At 34.3% G+C, this 12,740-nt stretch overlaps 2 protein-coding genes across 13 annotated transcripts; both read left to right on the top strand.

The window, feature by feature from the left end:
• Positions 1–945: 945 nt before the first annotated feature.
• LOC123211003 lies at positions 946–3,186 on the top strand. The gene has a single exon (XM_044629500.1). It carries the CDS (start codon positions 946–948, stop codon positions 3,184–3,186), a length of 2,241 nt encoding a protein of 746 aa, XP_044485435.1.
• Positions 3,187–6,810: 3,624 nt separating this feature from the next.
• Positions 6,811–12,247, top strand: LOC123210584 (putative disease resistance protein RGA3). 12 transcript variants are annotated; one of them, XM_044629032.1, is made up of 8 exons: positions 6,811–10,232; positions 10,470–10,644; positions 10,749–10,890; positions 10,997–11,054; positions 11,155–11,171; positions 11,340–11,372; positions 11,506–11,788; positions 11,929–12,247. In XM_044629032.1, the coding sequence occupies exons 1-2, from the start codon at positions 6,869–6,871 to the stop codon at positions 10,496–10,498; spliced, it is 3,393 nt and encodes a 1,130-aa protein (XP_044484967.1). In that variant the 5' UTR covers positions 6,811–6,868; the 3' UTR covers positions 10,499–10,644; positions 10,749–10,890; positions 10,997–11,054; positions 11,155–11,171; positions 11,340–11,372; positions 11,506–11,788; positions 11,929–12,247. The 12 variants fall into 12 exon arrangements, with proteins under 12 accessions (XP_044484967.1, XP_044484975.1, XP_044484964.1 ...); XM_044629040.1 differs by having other exon boundaries at positions 10,749–11,054; positions 11,506–11,620; positions 11,717–11,788; positions 11,953–12,247; XM_044629029.1 differs by having other exon boundaries at positions 10,749–11,054; positions 11,506–11,620; positions 11,717–11,788.
• The last annotated feature ends 493 nt before the right edge of the window (positions 12,248–12,740 follow it).

Raw genomic sequence — 12,740 nt, 5'->3', positions numbered from 1 at the left:
CTCCAAGCTTTTATTAACATTTCTTTGTACCCTGGAATCCCAAAAAGACAAAGCTGAAGTCCGGAAAAGTTAAAGATGAACACTGTTAGAACAACAAGACAAGACTGTCCACTAACATCTTCTGAAAACAGTTTTTGCAAACTAAATCATTAAATACTCCAAAAATGATGATACTTCATCTTTTTGTCCCAACCCCAAAACACAAGTTATTCCATAATGAGAATACTCCAAGCTCCACAGATGCACTCTTTTTAATACTTGTTGGTTAGCCTTTTTTTCTTTTCCCTTTCCCCGTCTGTTACTATAAATGGCCTTCAGAATTGAATTGCTTCTCTTGTTAGCTGAAGCAACCTCAGGGATAGTTCAATAGACCTGTGGTATCTTCAATCTTTTCCAGGTTAGGTGGTTGTTTTATTATCAAACTTATTTCTCTTTTAAGTTTCATCATTCAATATTGCATTGAATCAATGATTAAGCATTTATGTTACAAAGTAAAAAAAAAAAAGTTAATAATGTGGCTTTATCCTACTTGGTAGCTTTGCCATGCCGTAATAATTTATTTGTTAAGTAGGTAGATCAGTTTAGTTCGTGAGCACTTGAATATAGCTTTTATGAGTTACTGTTACTATTTAGTATCAATACAACTGGTTAGCTTTTGAATTCAGACAAAATAAAGAAACCAAACCCACAGATTATAATCAGCTTGTAGTTAATGTCAGTATTAGAAGATGCTTATAAATTTTTTTAGATAAATAACAGATTATAGAGTCAGTGACTGTTTCATAAGTTGTAGCAACCACAGATTATAGTTCTGATTTCTACATGTTCTGCTTACATAATTATGAATTTTATATTGTTATTAAACACTAACATCAAAATTTCTGGTTTACTTTTGTTTTGTGTTTTTCATAATATTTCCACGTTTGCATTTATCAGCTTTAAGACATGAAGATCATAAGTCTATTTACTGATAGAGTCAGCAAAATTTGGAATGGATGGGAAGTTCGAGTATTGCTTCAACTTAGCCTTCTAATACAAATCATCCTTGTCATTTTTGGCACAAGGAGAAAACGTGATCCAAGAATTCTGATCAAATTTGTAATTTGGTCAGCATACTTGTCTGCAGATTGGGTGGCAACTGTTGCCCTGGGCAACCTTGCAAACATCCAAGAAGGCAAAAACAGTAATGTCGCCAAAGCAAATAACATACTCCAAGCATTTTGGGCGCCTTTTCTTCTCATAAACCTGGGCGGTCCAGATACTATCACGGCTTACTCTTTAGAAGACAACGAGTTGTGGTCAAGGCATTTTCTCAGTCTTCTTGTTCAAGTGGGAGTTGCAGTGTATGTCTCCATCCGAGCCTGGAGCTTCACCGCCCTTACATTTTTATCCATTCCGGTTTTCGTTACTGGAATTGTCAAGTATGGAGAAAGGACTTTTGTGCTCAGGTCTGCAAGCTCCCAGATATACAAAGAGGCCTTGCTTTCTGCTAATCCTATTGCAGAAAATGCTTTGATGAGAATGGAAACAGAAGGGTTCGAGAGAAAAATACAGATAAAGAATGCCTGGAAGTTACAAGCAGGACATTCAAAAAGAAAAGAATTTCAGGTCTATCTGGACGCTTATTTTTTGTTCAATAGACTGCAGTATCTCTTCTCAAACCTCCTTCTAGGTCTCAATGAACGGACGGATTGCTACAACATCATTCAAAGCAAATCAGCTAAAGATGCCTTTACATTGGTGGCAATTGAGCTCGGATTTATGTACGATAAGCTTTTCACGAAGGCCACCTTGATTCATTCTCTATGGGGAATTCTTCTCCGAAGCGTCAGCTTCCTTTCTTCTGTTGTTGCATTCATTCTCTTCAAGATTTTGATTAATCCGCGTGACTATCCTGATCAAAAGGATGTCTCCATCACTTACAGTCTATTAGCTGGGGCTGTTTTTCTGGAGGTCTACTCCTCTGTTAAACTTGTTTTCTCTGATAGGACAAAACTCCGGTTGATCCAGAACCAAAATCCCCGAATCAACAGAATTCTTCTTGATGCAATCTTTTATATCGAGGCACGTTTGATCAATCGAAAGGTATGGTCTGAACCCGAGGGACAGGAGCCAGTTTTGACCTATCGAAAAAGGTGGTCTGAATCCATGGCACAGTACAACTTAATAAGTTTTTGCCTCAAAGACATGCAAGCAAAAGGTCTGTTTTCTAACTTTGAGAAATTGCCTTACATCAGACAATATTTTCAGGAGTACCACCATTTGACTTGGGAATATGTAAATGATGATTTGAAAGAAGCAATCTTCGGGCAACTCAAAGCAAAAGCTGAAAGAATGAAAGACAGTTATACTATAAATTTATGCAAAGAATTGTTGGCTCAGAGAGGTGATTATGTGCTGGAAGAAATATATGAACTTGAAGAACTCAAGTGGAGCACAGATGAGTTGGATTTCGATCACAGTCTTCTGATTTGGCATATTGCTACAACTGTTTGTTATGAAGTTGACTTTGCTGAGAAACCTCCTAAGCCTCTTGGAGATGCCAAGGAAAGTGAAGAAACTAAGAAACCTGCAGATGCTAAGCCTCTTGGAGACGCTAAGGCAAGTGGAGAAGCTAAGAAACCTGCAGATCCTAAGCCTCTTGAAGAAGCTAAGGCAAGTGGAGAAGCTAAGGAACCTGGAGATACCACAGGATCCGAAGATGCTAAGAGAGGTCTCCAAATGGGCAAAATTAGCAAATGCTTATCAAATTATATGATGTATCTTCTAGTCTTTTGCCCATTTATGATGCCGAAAGGCATGGGTGAGATACGGTACAGAGATACATGTGCCCATGTGAAGCAACTTTTCAACAAACAAAGTTCCTCCATGGTAGTGATTAGCACACAGTTGCTTGAAATGTTGTATAGAAGGTCGATCAATCAATCGGTGCTATCTGATGGATGCAAGCTCGCTAAAAAACTGCAATGGTTAGAATCTGAAAAGCGCTGGAAACGTGAAGAAAAATGGAAGATGATAAGTGAAGTGTGGATTGAAATGCTAACATATGCTGCAAATAATTGTGGATGGAAAGATCACGCTCAACAACTTTGTAAAGGTGGAGAGTTGGTCACTCATGTTTGGCTTCTCATGACTCATTTGGGTTTAAGTGAACAATACAATGAAAGGGAGCGATTCATCGTATGAATGAAGTGATGTCAATTTATGCCACCATCAATTTTATATGTTTTTTTCGTTAATAAAGTTATATGTATTCACTTTTGAGTATATAAATGGGTATATATATATTATATGTCATTATGTAATTGAGTGATTTTGAATTAATAATAAATTAATACTCAATCACATGATGACATATCATATAAATACCTATTTGTGTATACAAAAGTTTATATGCATAGTATTACTCTTGATCTATTTAATCGATTTTATGTTGTTTTTATACTTACATTTTACATATGTTTCATGTTGCTACTTTAAGGGTGTAATAATTAATCAAAGTGTGTCACTAACTCTTGGTTGTTGCATTACTTTGGTAACAAAATGAATAACTTTTTGGGTGAACCTCTCAACTCCTTTATGCTCAGAGTTTGGCCCATTGGCTTGCATGTACAAAACATGAATCTTGTATCTTTCTACCATATCAATAGTGATTTTTTGGATTCGTATACAAGATAATTATAATAAAAACATTACTTTTAATAGTTGTCTTAATGCACAAGCACCCTCTATTTATGATGTGATATTATTTGATTCTACAAAAAACTATAAGTGTTGTCTAAACGGGGAAGTTTGAAATACTCACAACTATCTATCTTTCTTGTTTGTGCTTGTCATAAACATTGTTCTTACAAACAAAATATCTCTTAGTAATACTTGGTTGTGTCATCACTTTGTACTAGAAGCCCACTTTCTAAAAACATTTCTCCTTTCTAATAGTACATCATTATCATAAAATATATCAAAACTCAAAACCTTTATTACTTCACCTAGAACAATTAGAAATACCTATAGTTGGAAGGTCCAAAAATGGTAGTAAATGTATTGAATCAAGAATCATCACATACATATTAACTGGAGTAGCATTGTGCCAAACTAGACTTTATCGCTAACCACTGAACCCAACTTCCCCACTTGGTTTCACATTTTGTGCATGCCCACTTGTTTCCTCATAAATTGCATCGTAAAATTTCATAACTTCAAATATAATATCATCTATCTCAAATGACTCTATCATATAGTCAAAAGCACCTTAAATCAAAATATTATCCTTTTGTCTAAAGACCTATTCCTTAACAATTGTCAATAACTCTAAGATAGAAACTTCCTTAAGATCCTTTGAACTAATACTAACGTTCACATTACACTCTTTCTCTTTCAACCGACTAAGGCAATCACCATCTTCTCGTAGATCACATAGCATGTGTGGAAATTCTTCATTAATTGGAAATGACAAACAATATTGTTCCTCTCTTATGAAGTGGAAGGGTTAACAATTTCTTGTTCTTTATTCCAACTTCTTAATTATTTTCTTATGACCAACCGTCACATATAAAGTGGTCACTTTTGTAATCTTTTGAGCTAAGGATTGGCAAATCAGAAATCATGATCATCTTGAATATTCTACAACAATCTATTGATGAAGTTTTCAACTTTCATAGTTATGTGGATGTACTTTCACCTTAGATTTATACCCTGACAAAAAGCTTTATAACTCCGCTAATCCTTTAAATGTAGTATATTATTTGATAATCATCATTATCTATTTTCTTTCAACATAAATCATTATGTTGTTATCTTTTGAGGTTTACTACCTTCTATCCGCAACTAAAAATAAAACTTCCAACATCCTGATCAATCCTATAAAATTAAAAAATTTGTTTATTATATTAGGAAGCATCTTTGAAACCAGGTCACTAAAAATACGGAAAACTCTAATAAATAATAGCATATAATCTCTTACCTGTAAAATATTATGTCTATCCAATAATTTCTATAAATTTCTAACAAAATCAACTTAAAAAATAGATCAAACTTTATAAAAATATAAAAAAAGGAAAATTACAATTACATACATAGTTTCAAATGAAATTTTCTTGTTGGATTTCTGGTCTTTTTTACTAAACATTTACTGGAATTTTTATTAGAATTGAGTATAAGCCAACGAAGGGTGTTAGAGTTTACATAAGTTTAGGTTCAAGGACAAAATATGTATTATTTGGCTATATTCATATACTCTCACGAATGTTGGTTAAAATTGTATAAACCTTGGTTTCCTCTAAAGGTTGTTGCTTTTACAATTTGGAAGAAAAGGAACAACATTGATAGTTTTATAGTAATTTTAGCTATATAACTCTATTTGTGAAATTATTAATTAAGAAATTCAAAATCTTATTTTCATTCTTAAATTTCTATTACCATAGGCACCTAAACATTTTAATTGGTTCTCCATGCATCGTCTATTTTGAAGATATATACACTCAATTGCTTGGAGAAAAGCTACATATATAGCTTCACCTTCACTGACATCAAAGCTACATTTTGAAAAGAAAAAAAAAAACATTTTATGCCTACAGGAATATAAAAATATATAGGAATTGCTTGGAGAGAATTGTATGCCTTAACTACGATCAAAGCAAAATTTGGCTAAAGAAAAAGATGCTGCATAAAACTACGTAAAGGAAAAAGTAAAAGACTACAAAAGAAAGAGAATTGCTTGAAGATAAGTAAATCCCTTAACTAAGATCAAAGCACAATTTGGCTAAAGAAAAAGATGATGCATAAAACTATATATATATATCTTCACCTTCTGAGATCAAAGCAAAATTACACCCAATTGCTTGGAGAAAAGGAAAAGCATATTAAGCAAAAAGGAAAATAAGAATACATACTTACCAAAAAAAAAAAAAAAATACATTGCAATTGCTTGGAGAGAAGTGCATTCCTTAACTAAAATCAAAGCAAAATTTGAAAAAGAAAAAAAAAAGAAAAGATGATGCATAAAACTATATATATAGCTTCACCTTTTAAGATCAAAGCAAAGTTACACTCAATTACTTGGAGAAAAGGAAAAGTATTATATGCATAAAGGAAGATAAGAATATATGTGGGAATTGCTTGAAGAGAACTACATCCCCAAACTAAGATCAAAGCAAATTTTGGTCAAAGAAAAAAGATGAGGCACAAAAGACAAGAATATGGGGAATTGCTTGGAAAAAACTATATTCCCCGATCTATAATCTATTTAGAGAAGGATTCCTTGGATTTTTTTTCTCAATTAAAATTTTCTTAAAGCTAAGCAATCCACGAATATAAATGTTAATCATGAGTATGGGCAAGGTGATATAATTTAGTTGATCATTATGCCAAATTAGAACTAATAGAAATGAAAATAATAACAAATTAATACCTCAAATAATGAAAGAAAAAAAACCCAATTAATGTAAAAACAAATAAAGCATCAAATCTAATTAATACATTAGACATAAGAAAAAGAGCAATATTATATATACATAATTTTAAGTATAAAAATAAATGTATAAATGATATGTCATTATGTGATTATATGTTATATTATTCTTAATTTAAAATTAATTATTCATATAATGATATATCATTTGTGTACTTAAAAGTGTATATATATTATTTTATTGTAAGAAAAACTAACATAATAAAGTCGAAGGGGTATAATGTAGTAGGATCAACTACAGGGGATAAACATACATTCCAAATTTTTATAGGGTTCATGTACCCCGCTCAGGCTATATATATTTCAATCGAAATGGCGCCATGATCACATCACAACAAAAGCATACCAAATATACCTTTCAACATACCATCTTCCCTTACTCAACTACAATCTTTGACTATGGCTGAAGTCATTGCTTCCGAAATCCTTGACCAATTGGATTCTGTCCTGAAAACACCCGATCACGACAAGGGAAAAGAGGTTGTCAGTGCCAAAGACCAAGCCCCAACGCTCAATGCGAGACTTGTGGTGGATGCTGATGCAGAAGTCAAACAGCTCAAAGTCAATTTCAAGGACATCCAGGGTGTGCTTGAAGAGGCAGAACGCAGACAAGTGAAGGAAATGGCTGTAAGGCATTGGCTGGATAAGCTTGCTGACACTTCCTGTGAGATTGATGACGTGTTGGATGAGTGGATCACTGCCATTCAAAAGCTGAAAATGGAAGTTGAAAGTGCTTCCGCTGTTAAGAAGGTGTGTTCCCAAATCCTTTGTCGTTGTTTTTCTACTGGGAAAACTGTCTTGCGTCGTGATATTGCTATTAAGATAAAAATTCTGAATAAGAGGCTAGATAATTTAGCTAGAGAGAAAGAAAATCTAGCTATAGAGAAAAATGTGTTCAATCTTCCCTCTGAGGAAGCCATTGGAGAGGTAGGATTACCCAGGATTACCACTTCATTTTGTAATGAAGATGAAAAAATTATTTTACATGGAAGAGATGATGAGAAGAAAACAATTCTAGATTTTTTATCTAGTGAGAGTAGTGAAGGATCAGAGATCCCTGTCCTTTCGATCGTAGGAAAGGGAGGGATTGGCAAGACAACTCTTGCTAAGGTTGCTTTCAGTAATGATTTTAGAGGTGAAAATTTGAATGTCCATTTTGATGTTAAAATATGGGTGTCTGTGTCTGACTCTGGTAGTGAGATTAAGATTGCCAAGGCAATTCTAGAGTCTCTCAAGGGTACACGTGCTAAACTAAATCTAGGTAGATTAGAAACTTTGCTAGTACAGATACGTCAATCTATGGTGGGGAAGAAGTTTCTTCTTGTCTTAGATAATGTGAACCCGAAAAATCCTATCAATTGGAAAAAAATTAAGCACTATCTTAATTGTGGTTCTCGAGGAAGTAGAATTGTCTTAACCGCATGTGATGAGAGCACTACACAAATGATGGAAACCACCCAAACAATCACCCTAGAAGCTTTATCAGGTGAAAATTCTTGGTCATTTTTTAGGCAAATTGCATTTGATGGAAGGACTAGTGAAGTGCCCAATGATTTAAAAGATAATATTCTAAGCACATGCAAAGGTTTGCCTCTTGCTATAAAGATATTAGGGAGTTTATTGAGCTTGAAAGAACCAAAACAATGGAAAAATTATTTAGATAATAAGCTATGGGAATTAGACGACAGAGAAAATAGATTTTTTCCAGCTTTAATGTTGAGTTATTATGATTTGCCTGCTAAATTGAGAAAATGTTTCTTGTATTGTGCCATTTTCCCGAAAGATTATAAGATAGAAAAAGAAAAGTTGATTAAGTTATGGATAGCCCAAGGTTATATTAAGGTAGACAAAGAGTTAATTGGTGAGTGGTATTTTGAAAACTTAGTAAGACGCTCATTTTTTCAAGATTTTGAAAGAAGTAAATATGATGGTAGCATAATAAGTTGCAAGATGCATGATATTGTACACGACTTTGCTCAATTTTTAACAAAGAATGAATGTTTTATTATGGAAGTTGATGATCAGGAAGAGTCTCACTTAGAGTTTTCTTACAAAAGAACTCATCATTTAATGATATTAGGTGGCTCAATTCCTATCTCTATTTGTAATGAGAAAAAATTGCGTAGCCTCCTTCTTGTTGTTAATCGTACATTTGATTTCATGTTTGAAGTAGACTTGATCAAATTATTTGATCAGTTGACTTGTTTGAGGGCATTAGATTTGAGTGACTGTTCAATTACAAAAGTCCCTAGAGGAATAAAAAAGTTGATACATTTGAGATATCTTAATTTATCTCAAAATAAAAAATTAAGGGAATTGCCTGAGATGGTGTGTGATTTGTATAATTTGGAGACCTTGGATCTTTATAGTTGCATTAGTCTTGAAAAACTACCACAGGGGATAGGAAAGTTGATCAACTTGAGGCATTTAATAAATTATGATAATAAATTTTTAAGATATATGCCAAAAGGAATTGAGAGATTAAATTCTCTTCGTACACTAAGTAAGTTTGTCATTGGTGATGGTGGTTATGGTAAGAAAGCATGTACCAGTCTTGAATGTTTGAAAAAGTTAAACCCCCCTAAAGGATGTTTTCAGTTAGAAGGGTTGGGAAATGTGAGACATGTTAGTGCAGTTAAATTAGCAGAATTCCACAATAAGAAAAACCTCATTGATTTGAGTTTAAAATTCAATCAAAGTTGGTCAGATGAGAATGATTTATCAGTTCTTGAAGCCTTACAACCACCTCAAAATTTAGAGAAGTTAAAGATAGATGACTACAAAGGCAAAACTATATCTCCCCCTTGGATGGTCTCATTAACCATGTTGAGAGCATTAACACTCTCTAATTGCACCAACTGTAAGAATTTGCCTACTTTAGGTGAATTACCATCACTCGCATCACTCAAGATAAGTCAATTGACTAGTGTGAAAACAGTGAGTAAAGAATTTTTAAGAATTGAAAATGATGCTGTATATTTGCCATCATTGTCTGTTGCCTTTCCCAAACTAGAATCTCTTACGATTTGGAAAATGCAACAATGGGAAGAGTGGGATTCTGGTATTAGAAGGAGAGGGGATAGAAACATGACCTGTCTTACTTCCTTGTCCATTCGATATTGTGAGAAATTAGAGGCATTACCAGACTACATTCGTGAGTCGGCAACGCTCAAGCAGTTGGATATTAGAAATTGCTTATTCTCACGTACAAGCAAGCTGAGCAACATTGTGTTTCCCAGCATCACAAACTTAACTCTTCGTGATAACATGAAAGGGTGTGAGCGGTTACCTCCTTTGGGAAAATTAGCATCCCTTGAATCCCTTAGATTATTGGATATGACGGGTGTGAAAAAAGTCGGTAATGAATTTTTGGGACTAGAAAACGGTGGCACAACTACTAAGTTCTTCCCCAAATTGAAATCTCTGGAGTTTTGTCGAATGAAACAATGGGAAGAGTGGGATATAAGCAAGGAAGATAATATTAGTATCATGCCATGTCTTCACACCTTGAAAATTAGTGATTGCAACAAATTAAAAGCCTTGCCAGATCACATCCTTTCTAAAACAACGCTACAGAAATTGGACATCAGTTGGTGCTCAATTCTTGAAGAACAATACAAGGAGAAGAAGGAGAAGGGGAGTGAGAAAAATAAGGAGAAAGAGAAAGGAAGAGATTGGCACAAAATCTCTCACATTTCGCACATCATAATTGATAATGAAAGTGTGAAATATCCTGGGCAGGAGACATTTCCATCACCTACTGGTAATTTCTTCTCCTCTTTTCACTTGTTTCATTTAAACATCAATTAAAGCATATCTGTACTTTATAAATATTACGGTAGTTGTTTAAGTCAACAAAGAGAAAAAAAAAATTCCTTGGCTTTCTTTGTTATTCAAGTATGGGTGTTGATTTATAAAACATATAATGTACTTAACATCTTTAAAGTATAAGTGGAACTATGTGTGGTTGTTTTTGATTGATGAAGATCCTTTTTGACAGGCTTAGCTATAAAAATGCTTGATAGATGAACTCTGCACGGTTGTTTGACCGCGGAGGTTCAGTGAATGGAGATTGTGAGGAGAAAAGAGGGATTGTAAATCAGTGGAATGCTTGGTCTCATGTGCAATGGAGAGTTTGGGCAGAATCACAGGTGCCTTGTATGGGGAAGTTTCCGGTGAGTTTTTTCCTTTCTATTTGTTTATCTATTGGTATAAACTGTTGTAGAACATTTGCTTGTTTTCTTAATGTTGCGGGCTCTATAATACAATTGGGATATAGGCGTCTGTCAAAGTTGTCAAAGGCATCAAGCCTCACGTGCATTGGGTAGACATACTAGACATACCAGCAATCAAGGTGTTTTCCAGATATGTTAGCCTTGAATTTCTGGGCAGTACATCAACGAGTTCTGGATGCATTACAAGTGCTGTCATTCGTCTCTGAATCTGATCAACTGTGCCTTCAGTTCTAAATCACCAAACTTACAATTGCATCTTCAATCTGTTGCCTTTGGTAATACACTTTTGCAGGGTAACTTACAATTGTGCCAGCATATTGGTAAAGCATCTGGGAGAAAAATCAGACAAGGTAATGTGGCAATCACAACAAAGAGAAAGCTGAACATTTCCCATTTTCATTCTTAATCTTTTAATATGTGCAATGATACTGAATTCTCATATGATTGCAGTTGTCACTGATGTGCAGGTAAACTTTCTTAATTTTCTTAATCTTTCTCCCCCGCAATTATAGTTGTCATTTGTAATTCAACAAGGAGATATTTGTTAAAAAAAAAACAGTTACTTTGTAAAGCCCTTAATTTTAAAAAGAAAATCAATTTCATGCTGTTTCTAAATGTTGGATGGTTAACTGCAGAACAGAACAGAGGAGGTTGCTCAACTCATCATGGTTTGTAAATTAGGCAAGAAGCTTTATATTGCCTGTCATACATGTTATGACTCTGCCATCATATTATCATCATCTCATTTGAAAGCTTTTTTTTTTTTTTGTGGGGGCGGGGGGGTTGGGTTGGTGGGGTTAGATCTTTTAGCCAGCGGAATCAACTTTTCCCCATGAAAATGGTTATCGCAAGAGGCACCAAGATATGATGATGCTCTTTCAACTTGTGAAATCACAGAAGCATTTCAAATATCAAGGTTACACAATTGAAACACATCACAAATTACAGAAGCTTTGTATTATTTGGTTTAATATCCTAGTCCTTGAACTTACCAGTTGTTATTGTTTACAAGGGAACGAACTGAATATGTTGACAGTAGTCTAATTCAAACAGGAAGGAAGAATTACTGAACTGTCTAGTGGAGGTAAGATCAATCAATCAAATATGTAAATTAATGATTGTGATATTGCTGGTCTCATATTTACGCTTTTTTGATAGAATCTTATTGCAATTTGGACTTGGTCTTTACCTAACAGTTGATATCATTATTGTTCTCTATTGAAGATTATGCAAGTTCATTGTCCCCAGATTTTACAGAGAAGCAAATGTTACAGCAGATTAGATGGTAATTTGGATTTTTCATATTCAAGCTAGCCATGGTGGGACGATCCTTCATCTATTTCTAAGTTAGGCATTTACCTTGTTAGATGTCTAGTTAAAGTTTACTTGTAATTTTGTTACTTCATGCATTTGCATTTTTATTTTCATTCATTGTACATAGATCTTTTGAGGGGTAAGGTTCATTATGTCCCCCCCATCTAGGTGTCATCTTTTTTAATTATTAATAAAATTTTCCCTCGTGCCGCCGAGGTTTCATTTAAAAGTCCAATTAACATACATTATCCTATATACACACAGAAACTATTAGGACTAATGGTTATATCACCAGCTGGTGTAACAAATTGGGAGGATAATCGGCACACAAATTGTAAGAAGAGGGGAACATGTGGGTGCTGATGTTTGGAGTTGTTAAGAGGAAATAAGAGAATAAAAGAGGAAGGGGAGAAGAAAATTGAAGAGAAGAAATGAGAGGAAACTAAAAAGGGAGGCCTCGGCCTCGGGGTGTTTGGGGGGTGTGAGTGTGCATATATATATGTAGTAGTGCTATATAAAAAACAGTAAAAATTGTCTTTGTTTCATGATATCAAATCTTACTCTAAAAAACTGTCGGAACCCAACTAGAACAGTATCGGATTTGGTTACAAACTTCAGAAGCTGCTGAAGATTTCCCAGTCGTCACATAAGTTGTCGGACATCCACACTAGCTAATGAAAATCTATCTGGAAGCACCAAATCACTGGAAAGAGAGAACAAGA

Source organism: Mangifera indica, chromosome 3 (assembly GCF_011075055.1).
Source record: "Mangifera indica cultivar Alphonso chromosome 3, CATAS_Mindica_2.1, whole genome shotgun sequence".
Lineage (NCBI taxonomy): Eukaryota > Viridiplantae > Streptophyta > Magnoliopsida > Sapindales > Anacardiaceae > Mangifera > Mangifera indica.
Note: the sequence above shows the minus strand (reverse complement) of the source record. Positions and strands in the feature narration are given on the sequence as shown.